Source organism: Artemia sp. Qi Xiang Cuo, chromosome 20 (assembly GCF_049724085.1).
Source record: "Artemia sp. Qi Xiang Cuo chromosome 20, ASM4972408v1, whole genome shotgun sequence".
NCBI classification, from domain to species: Eukaryota; Metazoa; Arthropoda; class Branchiopoda; order Anostraca; family Artemiidae; genus Artemia; species Artemia sp. Qi Xiang Cuo.
In genome coordinates, this window is record NC_142813.1 from 3,273,261 (window position 1) to 3,293,962 (window position 20,702).

General features: G+C 35.0%; 1 protein-coding gene across 1 annotated transcript; it reads right to left on the reverse strand.

Moving 5' to 3' along the window:
• Positions 1 to 1,285: 1,285 nt before the first annotated feature.
• Positions 1,286 to 19,540, reverse strand: LOC148939777 (oviduct-specific glycoprotein-like). The gene is made up of 3 exons (XM_089106199.1): positions 19,479 to 19,540; positions 8,884 to 9,217; positions 1,286 to 1,517 (listed from the first exon to the last, which is right to left on the reverse strand). Exons 1-3 carry the CDS (start codon positions 19,537 to 19,539, stop codon positions 1,286 to 1,288), a joined length of 627 nt encoding a protein of 208 aa, XP_088962325.1. The 5' UTR covers position 19,540.
• Positions 19,541 to 20,702: the final 1,162 nt, after the last annotated feature.

Sequence of the window (20,702 nt, forward strand, 5' to 3'; positions counted from 1 at the left end):
GGAAATGGTGGGTATGAGAGGGGGGTTAGTTCCCCTCCAATCACTTTCGACTATTAAAAAGGCCACTAGCCCTTTGAATTTCCAATCGAATGAGCCTTTTTTGAAGTTTCTACGAAAACAATTTCTATAAAAACTTTATACGCCCCCAGGGCATAACTTACAACCCTTGCGCTGAGTGGTTTAGGGTGGTTGTCATCCTAAAAGAACTAATTTCCAAAACTTTCAACTACGTTGAACAAAATGGCTATCTTAAAATTTTGATTGGCTGTGGTTGGGGAAATTGTGGGCGTGAGAGGGGCGTTAGTTTCCCTACAATCACTTTCAAATATTAAAAGGGGCAGTAGCCCTTTCAATTTCCAATCGAGTGAGCCCCTTTTTCAAAAAGGGCACTAGCCCTTTGAATTTCCAGTCAAATGAGCCCTTTGAATCTCCAATCGAATGAGCCCTTTTTCATCTTTCTACGACAAAGCTTTAAATAAAAACGTCTTATACCCCCACGGTATAACTTATAAACCTTGCCCTCCTGCCTGTGGGAAAAGTGTTCTACTCAAAGATATAATTTCAAGAACTTTCAACTATGGTGAACAAAATGGCTATCTCAAAATTTTGATTGGATGGGTTTAGGGAAAAGGTGGCCCTAGAAGGGGTGCTAGTTGCCTTCCAATCACTTTCGACTATTAAGAAGGACACCACCCATTTCAATTTCCAATCGAATGAGCCCTTTTTGAAGTTTCTACGACAACGCTTTCTATAAAAACCTTACAGACCCCCAGGGCATAACATACAACCCTTGCCCTAAGGGGTGTGGGGGGTTTGTCATCATCAAAGACATGATTTCTAGAACTTTCAACTACGTTGAACAAAATGGCTGTCTCTTCTCCAGAAGTCTATGAGAGATATATCTTCCTATTCAACACCTTAGAGCGTTCCTTAGGATAAAACAAATATAGAGAAATATGAAATATATAGACATAGATAGATATAGATATATATAGAGAGATATATAGATAGAGGTCTATGAGAGAGATATCTTCCTATTCAACACGAAGTTCTTCCATAGCCTTGCAGCATTCCTTAGGATAAAGCATATATAGAGAGATATGAGAGATATAGATATATAGGGAGAGATATAAATAGAGGTATGTAAGAGACATATCTTCCTATTCAAAACCATGATCTTCTGTGGCCTTGCCACGGTCCTTAGGATAAAGTATATTTAGACGGCAAAAAAAGGAAAAGTATATTTATAGAAGATAGGCCCCTTAACATAAAAAAAAGTAGAAAACTACCTGCCAATATCTTGTATCTTATAAGAACGGTCTATTATTGACTTGGCACCAGACACAGCAATGCTTAAAAGCAAATTGTTACGAAAAGCTTTTGACTGAAGATCTTCAAGCAGATGAATGAAGTCAAAGCGCTCATGAAATGGCTTTCCAACGGCAGGAAATTCCCAATCGATGTCAATTCCATCGTAGTCAAGACTTCTGGTGACAGCAATAAGCTCGGCAACAAACCTGAAAATCATAATTCTGGAGGTGAGAATAGAACAAAACACATAGACGGTATAAGATATAGAGACAAGCTTTTTTTATTTTATATTTTCACTTAACAAGCTTTTAATGTCAGAACAAGTATATTGAAAAAAAGAAGCCGTCTGGGCCATAAAATCAAAACTCCAAGGAAAACTAATACAAGCAGATCAACAGTCAAATTTGCAGCTAGTCACATCAATGGACACCAAATTTGCTGCTAGTTCGAGTCCTGGTGTCGCTGTTTATTTGGTTTGGAACGGGGGTCAATGGTGTGACCCTGTAAGCTCAGCCAGAGTCGACCCAGCTCTAAAACGGTACCTGGAGAAATCTGGGTGGAAAACACGGGAAGCGTCGGATGATTTGCCCCAACAACGCACTGCACTCCCGGCCGAAGGAATTGAATCAGCAGATCAGTACCTGCGCAACGCAGACCTTTGGTCAGCATGCGAAAAAGTTTTTAAGCCACATCAACGCTTCAGAGAAGAAAATTTGTTTAAGTACCAAGGACATCAAAATGAAAACATTTTGTACCCCCTAGCTCCAACTCAGATCTATTCATACCTGAAAAGCGGGATTGTCTATGATTTTTCTTTTGAATTAAAAAAATTATTCGCTGCATGAATTTTATTGCATAATTGCATTATTAATTGCAATATTTGCATAATTAATTTCATAATTGCAATATTACATAATTATTTGCTGCAAAATTGCAAAAATTCTCCTTTTGATGCCACACTGAATCGTGAAAATAAACAAGCAGAAACTTTTCTTGTTTACAAAAAGCCAACGGTTGTAACACCCAATTTATGTGCATCTGATCACGAAGCAATACAACACTCAATATGGTGGTACAACCGTTATGTTCAATAGGGCTATTGAACAAATATAGGCTGATGGGTATATGTGAAAATTCAGTGATCAAAGCGATATTATCAGTATCCCAAGAAAATAACAATTCTATGTCAATAGTCCTCTAAAGGGAAAAATACACCTGAATGGGACAGCCTAATTGGTCTTTTCAAAATATGTTTTTGTAAGGTAAGTCCATTAACTAATAATCTGAAGTGTTTAATCTTAATTAATTTTAATAATGTCCATGGCAATGCATAGCTTAGATTTATGGCAGCGTGTGTCTTTCAAAGAAAGCAAAAAGAAGAATTCGATAATTTCATCTTGTTGTGTCTTCTTATATTTGAAACAAAAGTGCAAGGGCTTCCGCTTGTAAATTTTACTGAAATTAACTTCTTAGCTTTATATTTTTTACTTATATGTCAGTCTTGCTGTGCGTGATTCCAGTAACTGATTCCAAACCCCCTTCCCGTCGTCTGGTTTATTCAAAATCTTGCATATGTGTCCAAGCACAGACGAACACACACACACATACATATATATATATATATATATATATATATATATATATATATATATATATATATATATATATATATATATATATATATATATGTGTGTGTGTGTGTGTGTGTATGTATGTATGTATGTATGTATGTATGTATGATGATGATGATGATATATATATATATATATATATATATATATATATATATATATATATATATATATATATATATATATATATATATATATATATATATATATATATATATATATATATATATATATATATATATATATATATATATATATATATGATATATATATATATATATATATATATATATATATATATATATATATATATGATATATATATATATATATATATATATATATATATATATATATATATATATATATATATATATATATATATATATATATATATATATATATATATATATATATATATATATATATAAAGTTAGCTTTCAATTGTATTACGTCACGGGCAACAACAACAGCACGTCAGTGGAAGATCAGAGAGCCAAAATTATATTTTATTTGATTTTCCAGTGTTTATGTTCATCATTCATCAAGATTGGTTTCTTTCGATCAATTTGTTATAGAATATTAAAAAAACTTTCTATTTATTTTTAAAGGTAGCTGTATATAATTGTATAGTTTTCTGCTTTTTGGAATTATGGTATGCCTAAATTAGAAGTTCAGTGTCAATTAAAAAAAAGGGTTGTTTTGGGTACCCGTCTGACTGAACATATTTCAAACAGTAAGCTGTGCAAAAAAAACGTGGTTCTATTGCGCTTTCTAGGGTTATGATACAGTTCGTGGTAACGAAGTGTAAGTAATGAGTGACCCGGCTCAATAGTAACCGAAACTCTAAAAGCGGAATTTTGATACCAATAGATACATCGAAAGAATCAGATTTATGCTGATTTCAAATATATAAGTTTCATCAAGTTTAGTCTTACGCATCAAAATATACGCGCCTGAGAAAATGTGCCATAATTTTCGAAAAAAGGGAAAACCCCTAAAATTCATATAACCTTAATGAACATCACACCATCAGGTTCAGCGTATCAGAGAACCATACAATAGAGGTTTGAAGCTCTTATCTGCAAAAATGTGGAATTTTGTACTTTTTGCCAGAAGAACGATCATGGAAGCGTATTTATTTGTTTTTTTCCCCAAGGTGATCGTATCACCCCAGTGGTTCTAGAATATCATGAGAAGGCTCAGTCGAACGAAAAGTAAAAGTTCTAGTGCCCTTTTTAAGTGACCAAAAAAATGGACAAAAATGTGGAATTTTGTATTTTTTGCCATAAGAAAGATCACGGATGCGTGTTTATTTGTTGTTGTTTTTTCCAGGGGTGATCGCATCGACCCAGTGGTCCTAGAATATTGCGGGAGGGCTCATTCGAAAGGAAATAAGCAGTTCTAGTGCCCTTTTTTAACTGACCAAAAAAATAGAGGGCAAGTAGGCCCCCTCCCACGCTCATTTTTCTCCAAGTCACTCGATCAAAATTTTAGATAGCCATTTTGTTCAGCATGGTCGAAAAATATAATAACTATGTCTTTGAGGATGATTAATCCCCCACAGTCGCCGGGGGAAGGGCTGCAAGTTATGAACTTTGCCCAATGTTTATATATATATAGTATTGGTTATTGGGATGTATACTGATGTTTTCACTGAGGATTTTATTCTGGTAGTGGGGGGGGGCGGTTCGGGGGTTACGTAGGAGGATTTTTCCATGGTGAAAGTTTTCAAGAGGGAAGGGACATTGCTGTGAAGGGGGCGCCAGATTCCCCAGCATTATTTAAAAAAAAAACGACCAGAAATTAACCAACATCAAAACTTAAAACGAACAGAAATTATTACGTATATTATTCGGTTCGCCCCATAGTCAATACCTCGCTCTTTATGCTAAAGTTTTTTAGTTTTTATAAGAGCTATTTATTCTAATTAACGGCCTTTGTCATTCTTAAAGAATTGGAACAAAATTTGAACTTTAGCGTAAAGAGCGAAGCATTGACTAGGGGGCGAACCCCCTAATATACGCAATAAAAATATACGAATATAGAAGTTCGTTACGTAAGTTAATTCGTAAGTTACGCATATTTATTACTAATAAAATGTTCGTAAATAAAAGTAAACCAAATTTCGAGAAAGCCATTTAGCCAAAAAAAAAAGTAAAATTAAAATGCAAATTGCCTTTTAATTGTTCATGTACGGTGAGCAAAAATCAAAACCTGCATTAATTTAAAAACGTTCAGAAATTAAATAAAAAAAAGTGTTCAACTGAAAGCAAGGAGCGACATTAAAACTTAAAACGAACAGAAATTATTCCGCATATGAAAGGGACTGCCCCCTCCTCAACGCCTCGCTTTTTACGCTAATGTTTGACTCAAATGGGGAGAAAAGTCTCCTTGACTTAGATTATGCTGATGATTTAAGCATCCTAGATGAAAGTGTGAGCAAAATGAATGAACTCTTCGAGATATTGCGAGTTCAAGGGACAACCACAAGTTTGAAAACCAATGTCACGAAGAAACAGTCGTCAAGACTAAGAGTAAATGAGGATGAAAAGGTGACGTTGGGTAATGAAAATATTGATCAGGTGGGCAGCTTCACTTACCTTGGTTGTATTATTAGTAAAGACGGCGGGAGCAGTGAAGATGTTGAAAGTAGAATAGCCAAGGCTCAGGGTTTTTTTACAGCTAAAACAAGTTTGGAAGAATAGGAAGATAAGTCTGCAAACCAAGATTAGAATATTAGAAGTTGCAGTGATGACAGTGGTCAATTATGGCTCTGAAGCATGGGCGCTCCGAAAAGCGGATGAAGATTGGCTAGATGTTTTCCAGAGAAATTGCATAAGGATTGTTCTGGGTACCCGGCTGACTGACCGTATTTCTAACAACAGGCTGTACGAAAAATGTGATTCAATACCGCTCTCTAGGGCTATAATGTAAGAAAGGTTGAGGTCGCTAGGCCACGTTGTGCGGATGAAGGATGACAGATTCCCAAAGACTGTTCTTTTCGGCCAACCGTCTAGGGCTAAACGGAAAGCCGGCCGTCCTCTTCTGGGGTGGGAGGACGTCATAAAGAAAGATTTAAAGGAAATCGGAACTTCGTCGGAGAGTGAAAAGGGAAGGCTTTGAATAGATTGGGATGGAGGAGGAGCTTGCATAGCCGCGTTGGCCTCAGGCGGCTTGGTGCTGCGGTGAGTTGTTAGTAGTAGTAGTAGTTTTCACGCAAGAGGAAATACATAACTCTAAAGGATTTACACAAAAAATTGTACGCAAAATGCAGCTCTTAAATCAGTAAACCTTTTGAACAAAGAATTAAAAAAGGAAAAAGTTGTGGTACCGTACCCGACAAAACTAAAAAATGCAGGAAAAATAGAAACTATACGTTTAAAGTGTTTCTGATTAATGCAGAAACATTTCTTTGAATATGAAATATTATTTTACCTATTATTTTACCTAAAATTATTTTACCTAAATAATAACTATTATTTACCAATTATTTTACCTAATATGAAATATTATTTTAAATATTATTTATAATATTTCATGTTTTACACCCACAGTATGATTTTATAAAGCGTTAAAAAAACTGTTAAAGCAATTTTTCTATAGATTTCTTTTTCTTTTTAAATGAGTTTTTCTTTTTAAATGAGTTTTTCTTTTTAAATGAGTTATTTTTCCACAATTCTAACGCAGATGATGTCAATCTCCAGTACACTTTAACAAAGTCAATTGTTTGCTCATAAAGAGTTGTTGTACAGCCATTAGGCTGTGGCGTAATTTCGTCGAAATCCTGCGGGAGGGGGGCAAATTTGGAGCTAATTTTCCCAAATCAAGTGAAAATGACAGTGAAAACTAAAAAATGAGCCACATAGTACCATTAAGGTAAAAATATACTAAAGAAAACTGACCCTTTTCTGTGGATGCTTGAATTACGCAGCTTACGTATCGTAGTTTTGACAGAATTTTTAGCGAAACTAAATTTCAGCTGGGGGGGGGCAAACTGGGATCTGGGAGGGGCAATTGCCCCCACCCTGTCCCATAGCAAATTACGCTCCTGTCATTGGGCAAGATTTCATCCAGAAGTTTCTTGGAGAGGATGATTCCGATGGACGGCCCTGGGTACAGGCCAGCCAAATTGCCAATCATCTTTACACAATGAATTTGATTTCAATGGCAGCTTGGCTCAAGAGAAAAATCAAACGCATACCATGAACTCTTTTTAAATTTCTCCAGGTTTCCTAGATTACGGAATTTAACCACATTTTATTATTTTATGTATTTAATTTAATATCGATTATTAACAAAAAACCTACCATATATACACCCCCTCCAAATACCACAACATTATATGGAGGAGGGATAATCAAACAAATGCACAAACAGAAAATAATAATAATAGTTAAGTTAAAAAAAAAATAAAGCAACAAATAAAACGCACCGGCAAAATTAAAACATGGAAAGTCAACTAATCGATAATCAGCCAACAGAGAAAAAAGAGAAAAAAAGAGAAAAAAGAGAGAAAAAAATAGGAAGCAGTCCACTCCAGCTAAAGTGTAATCATCCCAAGTAAACAAAGTCTCTCCAAAATTTCATTTGTGCAGAAATGAACTTTTAAAAATGTAATTGCACCAGAATTCAACCAAATTAAAAGCTCTTGAGACATTGAGCTTTTTTGTCCTTAAGGATACCCTAGACGGCCAATCATTTTGATCAAAAGCTTCCGTCAATCGATTGATTAAAGCATGATTGATCGTCTAGGAACCTGTTTGACGCTTAAGTCAAGTGTTGACGATGATTTATAGAAAGTTTGAATGACTCAATCGGCTCTTAGACGGTCAATCATGCTTTAATCAATCGATTAACGGAGGCTTTTGATCAAAATGATTGACCGTCTGAAGTGTCCTTTAGTTTTATCATTATTTTTTTGCTTTTGCTTTTACATATTACTAAAACTGAATTCACATACCGTACTTGAATTATATTTAATAGGATTGAAGCAATTAATGATGTAATGCACACAGGAAATAGGGAGGGAATTCCCCCAAATAGTTCTCTGAAGACCCTGACCCTTGACAAAAATAAATCATAGTCTAAGAGAACAGTTTTTTTTTTCCTCTCTTTTGATGGACAATCTTCTAACAGCTATCATTCCTTAGGGTTGGACCTGAGTCCATGTATGGTGATCAGCATAATTATTCTAGAAAATCTTTAATCTAAAGACCATAGTTGATTAAAAATACCAGTCTTAACATCATTTACACTTTAATAAGATGGAAATGCAGGACTGCTACTTACCTGTTTATTGCTAGGTAAAAATAACATATACCTGCATATTTCGCCCAAATAATCCCCCAAATAGTACCCTGAAATTTCCAAATAAATCTCGGGATTTTCCCCCAAATGGTTCTCTGAAAACCCGCCCCTCAACAAAAAATTCATAGTCAAAGAAAACACTTCTTTTGTCCCCTCTTCTCCGAGGGACAATCCTCTAATAACCATCATCCCTTAGGGTTGAGCCCTAAGGGATGATGGGGTGCATGTATGATGATCAGCATCATTATTAGAAAATCTTTAATCTAAAGGCCTTAGATGATTTAAAATACCAATTTTGATATGAACTACATTTTAAAAAATGGAAATGCATGGCTATTGTGTACCTGTTAATTACTTGGTACAAATAGTATATACCTGTCTATAAATAGAGGAAGCAAGAAAAGCACCATAGTGAGGTTTAAGAAAAGCATGCCTCTGGTAAGCATTAATACATACCCTTTTGCAGACTTAAGCCTAATAAGAACACAAAGCAAAATTACATAGCACCATCAAAGGCAATTACTAGACAAAAGCTTGTATTCGAAAGCTTGCTTTTGAAAGCGAGTTTTCCATGCACAATTACGATTATACTACTGCTTCAGAATGGACAAACAGTGTATTCGATAAAGTACCTTTTCCTTGAGGTTTCATTATGTGCCATTTCTCCAAAACCATTAGTTCCCAGACCACCGATAGAAAGCATCAGCTTCAAATTTTCATTTTTAGATTTTAGTATCTTCATCTCAAGGCAAACTTTCCTTTGAGTTTCGGAAATATAAGGTGAACCACTTTGAATGGTCAGAAAACCAACTATAATGTGTGTGCAGAGAAATGGATCAATAGAAAGGGGAGAAAGCAAAGGCCAAAGTGTTTTTTCTACAGAATAATAGCACACTAGCTTAGATAAAGATGTGCTTTCACTTTTCGTCTTCATGGCAATGCTCCATCGGGGTATAAGCAACAACACTGAAACAAAAATTGGCGGAAAATATATATACAATATAGATGCACACAGTCAAGGGCGGATCCAGGATTTTTTTAGGGGGGGGGGCAAAATAGGTTGATCCGATAAACTTGCGTTAGGAACAAGCTTAATTAAAGCTAACTTGAGTTAATTAAGCAAATTACATTACTTTAGGCTACGTTAGGGGGCGCACCCCCCCCCCCTTGCCCCCTGGATCCGCCACTGCACACAGTTGAGGAATGAATCATAAGATATCTATAGTGGTAGAATATGATGCTACAAATGGCATTTTTAGGCACAAACGTGAATAATCTATGGCTGAATTAGGATTGGTTATAAGCTGAAAGCTTATAAATCCTGAATTAGGATTTAATACAAAATCAATTGGTTATAAGTTAGGATTTCTGCTTTTACAATATATACATATATACAATGTATAGCCTACAAATACATACAAATATATACAGTGTATACAATATAGATAAAGAAAAAACTAACAAAAATGTTTTTTTCAAGGCCAAACGAAAATACTGAAAAAAACAAAGCGAATATTTCGAAAGGACAACTGCCTTTCTTCTTCAGCGTGAACAATAAAATTGTCAAGGAAAATGCCAAAAAAAAGACAAAAAAAAATGCATAAAGTCAATGTGAAAAAAACAAACGAATGAAAATCCAAAATTCAAAGATGAATAAAATTTAATAAAAGCCAAAATTAGAAGAATAAGAACCATCTAAAAAATTTTGAACTGCCATCAAAGGACACTAGCAAACGACTGGCCAATGGAAGAAAAATTCATTCACTCGAGCAAATGAGCCAGCAATTAAACAAGTTGGAGAACTATGTCATTTGATATCTGATTTTAATAACTTTTTTTTTAACCCACCTCCTCTCCTCTCAGTGATGGCAAATTTTAAATTTAAAATACATCTAATTTTAACTTTAGACGTCACCTACTCTTTTTTTTTATTAAATAGTAGCCAAACTGGGCACACTTCAAGTCACCATATACTACCAAATAACTTTTTGTTACCTTTTACCTTTTGTTACCAAATTACTTTTACCTTTTGTTACCAAATTTACCTTTTGTTACCTTTTGTTTCGATAATTTTACCTTTTGCTACCAAATAACTTTTTGTTACTTTTTTACTACCAAATACTACCAATATTTTTTGCACAAATGCTTTATTGTTAAAAAAAAAACAATTTTTGTTCGTTTTTTCTTTATATTATGGCAGGCCAATGTGTTTAAGAAATTATCTACAATAGGCCTATTGATGCACACGGTTAAGGAATGAATCAAAGGACTTACCTATGAGGAGGATTGGAGTTGAGGAATGGGATTTTTAGGCACAAATGTTAATAATCTGTGGCTGAACTAGGACTGGTTATATGGTTATATAGGTTATAAATCCTGGATAAGGATTTACCACAAAATCAATTGGTTTTAAGTTGTGATTTCTGTTTTTACACCTAAACAGAGACATACAATGTTATGATTTTGCAAGTGGATACATTAGTGAATTGAATTGTGAATTGATTAGTGAATAAGCTAATCATCAGATGATTACAGACGTCTGGAAGTAATGCATGAAAATTTTGTTGACCTAAGACCATACACCCTCCTGAAACTCTTTTGGAAGGGTCAGGGCAGCAAGTGAAAAATAAAGCAAAATAATATAGGACAAGCATATATTTCCTAGCTTAAAAAATTGTTGTACTGGGTGAATAAAACTTTCATGAATAGATCAACATCTCAAGTTAGGGACAAGAAAGTGTTTCCAAGTTCCTATTCCCTCCAGCACGGCTGTATCCAGGCAGGGGGTGGATTTTAAGCCCCCCTCCCCCCAAAAAAATCCGACTCATAAAAACGTAACAAAAAATGTACATAAAGAAATTTTGGATGTAGTTTTTGAAGCTTTTGGTGTAAAACACTCCCTCCCAAAAAAAAAAATCCTGGATACGCCCTTGCCCTCCGTTTTCTTACTTGTAAGGTTTTAAAGATCTTTTGAAGATACATCTTATGTATGATTTAGAGTGTGCTTCCTCTTGAACTATAGACACTGACGAGGCAATTCAAATGAGCTGAGCCAAATTTGGTTTTGAGGTTAGACCTAAAGTCAGGCATACCTTTTAAATAAAAATGATTTGAGACGGGGACCTGCAATTGAAGAAGAAGAAGAAGGGACCTGCAAATACCTTTTCAAACCCTGATTTTGACAGTAAATTCACTCTTGAAATTTTTTACCGCCTTTGCGATATACAGGGGGGGAGAATACAAGCAAGAGCTTTAAAACACTTCTCAAAACCTGGTAAAATTGGTAAAACCTGGGTAAATTTTGGTAAAATTGAGGCATAACAGCTTTTTATCAATTCCAAAAGTTATGATGCTTCAAGAATAAGAATTTTTGGGACGGATCCGTAGCCCAAACTTGGGTCTGCAAAAGTCTTTTTAAGGTCCTATCTCCGCCCATGTTTATAAGGCTCTAAATGTTTTGGGTATTTGACTTTGTAGTAAATCTGTGATGTAAAAATAACAGTTCAAATAGGGATAAATTATTTTATTAGACAGTGAAAACAATGACAAAATTTCGATCACATACAACATTCGTTATACAATATCAGTGTTTTCACTGTCTAATTAAAGGATTTATCCCCATTTGAACTGTTACTTGTACATCATAAAAAGGCAGTAGGGTCTTCAAAAATGCTTCTATAAACTTGTGAGTTTCAATTTAATACTCTCTGCTGTTTCTTAAGATATTGTTGATACACCCTTCTGACAACCTGCATGCAGATAATGTGTTTTGATTTAGTTCAATACTCCCTTTAGCATTCACTGAGAGCTTTACCTTAATACCCTTAGGCTTTTTGGACACCAAGGATCAAACATGCCCCCTTTCCCAATAACAAATACTACATGTAAACAATGGGGAAATTGCATAGCTTACAGCCTGTGGTGGGTCATGCCATTGTGATAGACATCTTTATTGGACTTTTCAACCATGCTGAACAAAATGGCCATCTCAAAATTATTATAGGATATCTTGGGTGAAATAAGGGGCGTGTGTGGGGGGTGGGTAGCTTGACAGCCAATCACTTTTGAGTCTTAAAAAGGATACTAGAACTTTTAATTTCTAATCGAGCAAGCTCCCTCTAAAGTTTCTACAACAACTCCTCCATACAAAGTGCCTTGGCGAAAAAAAAAACATAGAGCCCACTTAACTCTTTACTTAGGCAGTGCTATTCTGCTGCATATGAAAACGGCCTGTGATTTTGCTAAATGGATACTTATAAATTTTGGTTGATTTTGAATCAGAAATGTTGCTTAAAATAAGTACGTTTTTAATTAATCAACATGTCAAAAGGATGAAATAATGCTGGTAAGTCCTTAAGAAAATGTACCAGAACTAAGAGTATAATATAAGAAGGATATTAAGTATCAGTGCTAAATGTGTAATGAATTAATTAGACCCATGATAAACTAATTATAGGGAAAAGAATAGCATTGCAGAGTGTTTTTTCAGGGTTTTAATCCTTTCACTACTGTATCTAGTTCTTCCTTACAAAATAAACCTCCCTCACTTCAAAAGTATCACAAACTTTCCTATTATTTTTTATATTACTTCCTGTAGCTTTAGTTCTATTTAGGATATTTTCGAAATATTCTGCACAGCATTCTCTAAGTGTTTCCTTATCACTTATAGTGGCCCCATTGCTATCTTTAATTATGACAAGTCCAGATTAATCATTCCCTCAAAATTTTTTAACATGCCAATACAATATTTTACTATTATTCTGTCTGACTGCATCTTGCAGATCTTCAGCAATGTTATCCATGGCCTCCACTTCACACCTCCTTAATTCATATTTTAATGCTTTCTCTACTTTATATCACTCAAGTACTTCTTGCACAGTCCATGGATGTAGGCAGCATCTTGTCTAGAGGGGGGAGGGGCAGTCAATGGAGGGGGGCTTGTAAATGCTTCCCGAGGTCCTTTAAACACAGGTCTTTAAAAAACTCGACATTATATATTATGTTAAAACTCAGCCTTTAAAATTTTCTATGTTCTACTTTTCCCACAATACTATAATATAACAGATCCACTATCATACTTCTAATTTCCAGAAAACATAAACACCATAAAAGCAACTTGATACAAATCACAATATGGTTAGATAACAGCTTCTTGTTCTTAGAATTCCATTCAAAAGTCTAAAGTGGGCAAAATTAAATTTCAAAACTGGTATAGGGGAGACCATCCCACGTTCAGCCAAAGCAAATAATCTCAATATAAAAACCTATGGGGACTTCTGGAGGATTATAAAAGCTCTGACAGATAGCAGTGTATGTTTTTAAAATTGTCTGGCCTTGACTAATAGTTTTACCAAAAATATCAGATTGGATCACGTTTTATGGTGATTAAATCTGGAAATTTGTTCAATTTTTGTCCAAAGGCCTACGCCTAATTACGAATACTAGAAAAGCCGTAGACTCATATTGTATTCTCTTATTATTTACCTGCCTTTTGGAAGCTGGTAATTACATTTTGGTTGAGCTGAAGAGCAAGAAAAGGGAATCCTGTTTATTATATTATCATTAAAAAATTAGCAACTGAAGAACTTAAGGCCCATTTTCTGAATGAGACTAAAACAAGAAACTTTGCACTAACTGACAAGACAGAGAGTGTCTTAAAGACAGAAGTTGAAGGAAATGCAACCACTGACAGGTGGAACACCAAGATTAGTAGAATGGCTTACTTTTGGTGTTGATCAGTCAACTTATAATTTGAAATTAATACTCTTTAGTTTTTTTTAAACCTTACCGAAATTCATTTTGTAGTTTTTTTATACTGACCATATTCTTTCTTAATTTTATAGCTAAAAAAAAAAATTTTAATGTTCAGTTTTAATGTTCCTCAGGCCACTCTTCTGTTTCTTTTGTCAGGTGGCCAAACATGAGCCAGAGACAGACGAACCAGCACCAGGGTGGCCCAGGTTCAGAAATCATGACCACTTGGATAGAGGCATCCAGGTGGGAAAGCAGTGGAGTATTCTAATTGTCTTTTTCAAGGATGGTATTGAATGAGTTACCTTTGCTTTTGACATACTTGGCAACTTCTTATCACTTGAATTGATTCCTGGGGAATTAAAAAAGTCAAAACCTGCTGATTGTGGGCCAGTCCTATATATTCTGATTGATCAAAAATCAATATTGAATATCAAAACGTAAATATTGACATCAGAAACAATATTTGGAAATTTCTATTTATTTCCAGCTTTTTCAAATGTCTACCAGTGAACATCCAACAGACAAATTTCTATATACAACAAGTTCTCATTAATATCTAGTGTAAATTTGAAGTTCTAGGGGGGGGGGGCAGCTGCCCGCCCCTGTCCCTCTTTCCCTATGCCCATGATACAATCCCCTCCTCTTCTCTACTAATCTTGAAGCATATTCACTAGAATTCCTAGCTGCATTTCTAACTTTTCTCCCTAAAAACACCATCTGTTACTTCTCAAACTATTTTCCTAAAATTATTCAGTCCATCTTCTACATTGTAAAATTTTAGACCCCCTAATTTAATATATATATTTTCCTGAAGAATTTCTCTCAAGTTTTCTTCCAGGAGTCTAGCAATGTCATAACTTTCTGGAAAGCAGTTACCCTTCCTAATTTCAGCTTTAGGATAACCCTAGACACTACCATATGGTGATATTTACTTTTCACATCAATAACACTATATACCCTAAAACCTTGTATTGGTCTTGCCAATACAGGGTGAGCTTTAGGAGTAGAGCCCCTCAAGGGAGTTCTAGCATTTTCATTATATTCTGATTGATCCAGTGTTTGCTTTGATGGGCGTCTTTTGGGTTGAGAAACCTCTTCCTTGCTAAGTTATCCATTATGGGCTGCCTCAAAACTATCAAATTGACTGATGAATTCATATTTTTTGCACTGGACTTGCTAGGTGTATGAGAAACTCATATCCTAGGCACAGGAAACATAAAATTAGGGGATGGAGAACCTATTTATTCATGCAAGAAGGATAGGGTGCATAGACAGGGAGTTGGGCTCCTGATGAATAATAATGCTGCTAAATCTTGTTTAGGTTTTGAAAATTTGTATTGTAAACCAATGACTGGCAGGATCAATACAACATTCTTGAATTACATATATAGGAGCATTGTTATTAATGTTAAGAGGAAAAATCACCAACTAGCAGTGTCTAGGGTTAATCTTAAGCTGAAATTTAAGAAGGGTAAATACCTCCTAGAAAGTTATGATATTAGTAGACTTCAAGGTGAGAATTAGAGAGAAACTCTCAAGGAACAGTTCAATATTAAACTAGAGAGTCTAAAATTTGACAACATAGAAGATTGATGGAATAATTTTAGGCAATGCTTTGTGGGGTAGCAGATGGTATCTTTGAGAGAAAAGTTAGAAACACAGCTAGGAATACTTGTGAAAATGCTTTAAGCTTGGCAGAAAAGAGGAGGGGTTTGTAAAACAAGTTTTAAACTTGTTTCACAAGTTTAAACTTGTAGGCCCTCCTCTTTTTGTAAAACAAAAAGAGGAGGGGTTTGTAAATTTGACTGATAGATCATATGAGAAAAAGAGAGATGTAAAAAAGTAGAGAAAAAAATGAAATATAAATTAAGGAGGTGCAAAGCAGAGGCCATGAATAAAATTGCTGAAGATCTGGAATATGCTGCCAGAAGGCATAATAGTAAAATATTTCACTAGCACATAAAAAATTGAGAGGAAACAGTCAATCTGAACTTGTACCAGTTAAAGATAGGAATAAGGCCATAATAAGTGATAAGGAAAGAATTAAAGAGAGATGAACAAAACCATTGGAGAATATGCTAAACTATGATATAGTTATAGAAAACAATTTAGAAAAGAATGAAATAGTTTATGACATTTTGGATGTGAAGGAAGATTTATTCTGTTTGGAAGAATTAGAGAAAGTACTAAAAGGATTTAAAAATAATACAACCCAAGGTTCTGATAGTAGGGTAAATAGAGGTTTTTATACATGGTAGTTGTTACATTAGAGATAAGTTACTTATGAATATGATTTTGGAAAGAAGAAAAGTGCCTTTCAGGAAAACTTTAATTAAACCCCTTCATAAGAAAGGTGATAAGAGAGTGTGGTAATTTTAGAAGCAATAGCTTGGTTTCTATAGGATGCAAGTTACTTGGGATGATGATACTTTTTTGTCTTAGAGATACTGTAGATACATTTTCAACAGAAGAACAGTATGGTTTTAGGAAGGGGAAAAGGTTCATTGACCAAAATGTCACTCATTGACATTGACCAAAATTTCACAGATTAAAAATTAAAAAATGTTTGTTATCAGACTTGTTTATCACTGGTGAAGGAAAGTATAGTGTGGTGGTACCTTTACCTTTAACAGTACCTTTAATGGTAGGAAAGTTTATTGTGGTGGTACCTTTATCAGCACCTTTACCTTTAACAGTACCTATAATGGTAGGAAAGTTTATAGTGGTGGTACCTTTATCAGTACCTTTAACTTTAACAGTATCTTTAATGGTAGGAAAGTTTATTGTGGTGGTACCTTTACCATTAACAGTACCTTTAATGGTAGGAAAGTTTATTGTGTTGGTAATATTAACAGGACCTTTAATGGTAGGAAAGTTTATTGTGGAGGTACCTTTATCAGTAGCCTACCTTTACTTTTAACAGTACCTTTAATGGTAGGAAAGTTTATTGTGGTGGTACCTTTATCAGTATCTTTAATGATAGGAAAGTTTATAGTGGTGGTACCTTTATCAGTACCTTTACCTTTAACAGTACCTTTAATGGTAGGAAAGTTTATTGTGGTGGTACCTTTATCAGTACCTTTACCTTTAACAGTACCTTTAATGGTAGGAAAGTTTATTGTGGTGGTACCTTTATCAGTACCTTTACCTTTAACAGTACCTTTAATGGTAGGAAAGTTTATTGTGGTGGTACCTTTATCAGTACCTTTACCTTTAAAAGTACCTTTAATGGTAGGAAAGTTTATCTCTGATGCAAATGAGAGGTAAGTTTAAACTTTACTCCCCCCTCTCCCTAATGTGCAAATATATACCCTGAATTTGTATAGGCTATATAGGGGTGGGGGTAAAATTCATGGTAATTTTTTGCAAATCATATTATTGACTTACAAATAAAGTAAACATACTACTTGATGCCTTTTTTTATGCTCTTTCCAAATATAATAATCATTTTTGTTGGAAATGAATTTTACCCCCACCCCTATATATACCAATTCAGAATATATATTTGCAAATTAGGAGGGTGGGGGTAAATTTTATTTCTGATGTAAATTAGAGGTAAGTTTAAACTTCAACCCCCCTAATGTGCAAATATTTACCCTGAATTGGTATATATAGGGCTGAGGGTAAAATTCATTTCCAACAAAAATGATTATTATATTTGGAAAGAGCATAAAAAAAGATAAACTGTGCTGCCAATTACCAACCAATTAGCATCACCTCAACAGTCAGTAAAATCCTTGAAGGAATTGCAAACACCGCTGTTATGAAACACCTAATTGACAACAAAATACTTACTAATACCCAACATGGATTCAGATCTGGATGCTTGGTCGAGACAAATCTTATTGACGCATATGAATGTGTCATCGAACTTCTAGACCAGGGTATCCCTGTTGATATGATTCTATTGGATTTTGCAAAGGCTTTTGACAAAGTTTGCCATTGTTGTTTGAAGGCTAAACTTCTTGCAACCAGGATACATGTGGAGGTTGTTGAATGGGTTATGCAGTTATTCTCAGGAAGAAAGCAGAGAGTTAGAGTGTTTGGGGATAACGGGCAAGACTTTTTCTCTGAAGTTGCTGGAGTTGATAGTGGCGTACTCCGGGAAACAATCTTGGGCCCAACATTTGTCAATATTTACATTTATGATGCTGCACGGACTGTAAAAAACAAGATGAGCTTCTATGCTAATGATTCAAAGCTTATTGGACCCTCGGAGTCATCAGCAACTAGAGCCACCATACAGGAAGACCTGGATGCACTTTCCCCTTGGGCCCGCCAATGGAAGCTTGAGTTTAACATCCAGAAGTGCAAGGCAGTATATTTTGGGAAAAAGAATGAGAAGTGGCAGTACCATATGAGTGGGGGGGATGGCTCTAGACAATCAATTGGTTTCTTGGTAGCTGAAAGAGATTTCGGAATAGTCGTCGATGAAGAATTAAAATTCAACAAACACACACAAACAGCGGTTGCCAAAGCATCTCAGACCCTCAGAATAATTAAGCGTACAGTATGTAGCAGATCATCTAAAGTCATGACAAAGCTGTACAAGGGTCTCGTGCAACCATTGCTGGAGTTTGGGATGTGTGTTGCCATGCCTCTGAATAAGAGTGATCAACAGAAAATAGAGTCTGTTCAAAGGCGCGCAACCAAAGCTATTGATGGATGCAAGAACCAACACTTGTCTACACTACAGCTCCCAACACTCATCTACAGATGGCAGAGGGGCAATGTCATTATGGCTTACAAGCTACTGCATGCTGATTCCTCTTCTCAGAGTCCTTTACAACTTGACAAATCATTCAGGACAAGAGGGTATAGTAAGAAGCTGCTCAGGAAGAAAGCTCACAGCAGACTCCGCAACCCCTTCTTCTCCAATAGAGTGGTGGGCCCCTGGAACAGTCTTTCCAGTGCAGTTGTCACTGCTCCCTCTGTCAATGCATTCAAGATTGCCATTGATAAGAATTGGTCCACCAAATCATGGAAAACAGAGTGGGACGCCGCCAAACCAGTGACTCCCCATTGTCACTGACCAGTGACTCTACAGGATCTTTCCTTATTTTGCTGGACAATGTGATTTAAGGTAATTTAAGGTAAAAGGCATCAAGTGGTATGTTTACTTTATTTGTAAGTCAATAATATGATTTACAAAAAAAATACCAAATTCATTTCTGACAAAAATGATTAGGCATATTATATTTGTAAAGAGCATAAAAAAGGCATAGAGTAGTATGTTCACTTTATTTATAAGTCAATAATATAAACTGCCAAAAATTTACCAGATATTTACCCATAAAAAGGCATCAAATGATGTTTTCACTTTCATCCTAGGCAAATTATAGAGCCACCTAGAAATTTAGTCTACCCAGAAAACATGTCATGCTGGAACTACAACAAGTTTAAAGAGCGCAGGCAACTGTAACTTAATTCATTGGTAAAAATTCAGAAAAGTGAATAAAAAGATAAATGTTACCAATTAGTAATATTTCAAAGATGGTAACTCCTCTCTTCATTAATATTTCAGGAGAGAGCATGTTTCTTTTGATTTGAAATGATTCATGCACAGAATTATTATTGCCAAATTGTAAAATAAAACATAAGCCAGAGTCTTTGAAAAAGCCAAAATAAGCCAGACAATGTTTTGCCCCAGATTCTGCTCATCTTTTGTCATGCTTATGTGCCCTTAGTCACCATACTGTATTTTCACGCAAAAGTGATTATTTTTGCATGAGCTGATAAGTTTAATCCTTTTTTTCTGCAAGTTTATGCGTCATAATGCTTCAAGGGCTACAAATATTTTTCCTGGCTTCTAGAACTTGATATAGCCTATTCCGAAGCCAACGATGTTTGAATATATCGTTCTAGTTTTCGTTCTTCAAACGAACTGTCTCTGTATGAACATATTCTGACCGTTTCTGTAAGGCCTGACCGTTTACAGTGAACCATTTCTGTAATCTGTATGGACATATCCAGACCCAGAAAATATTTTCATAAATCAGAAGACATAAGAGATTTATTCCAACTCACTCCTTAAGCTTCTTTCTATATTTATCTCGAGGCTCACGTAGAATTAGCAAATCGAGGCATAGAAACACAATTTTTTAAGCTTCCAGCAAACTCCTCCCCCTGTACAAGAATCCACCAGCCTTCCTCCATAATGGCTGATGCGTAAATATAAACTACTTTTACCAAGCCTCAAACCTTGAGAATATGTTTATGTACAATTTAGCTGCAAGTTACTCTAATCAAAGAATTACTATCTTTATAAAGAAAATATAGTTATTTCGGTTATATTTAGAACAGCAAATTTATTTCATCTCATAAAATATGTGCCAAATGCAAAACTGCCCGAAAGTTACAAAACGGAATATTTTTAGTCTTGGCCCAAAAGAAAAAGCTTGGCTTGCACATTTTCATACATTAATTAAAAAACTTTTTCCACAATATATGTTATTCAAAGAAAAGTAATGAACCCCATTAAACCAAAAATGAGCAAAATTAAAATCAAATAATCTACCAAGCATGAAACTACCAAAAATCAGCATCGATAAATTTATGAAACCCAAAACCAACAGAAACTACAATAAATAATCGAGTCAAATTCAAAATAAGCAGAAATTAACATTAGTAGGGCTCAAACCCTTATGCTAGTCCCCGAAGCCGCACCACGCCGAAATGACGGCGGCAAATGTGTGAT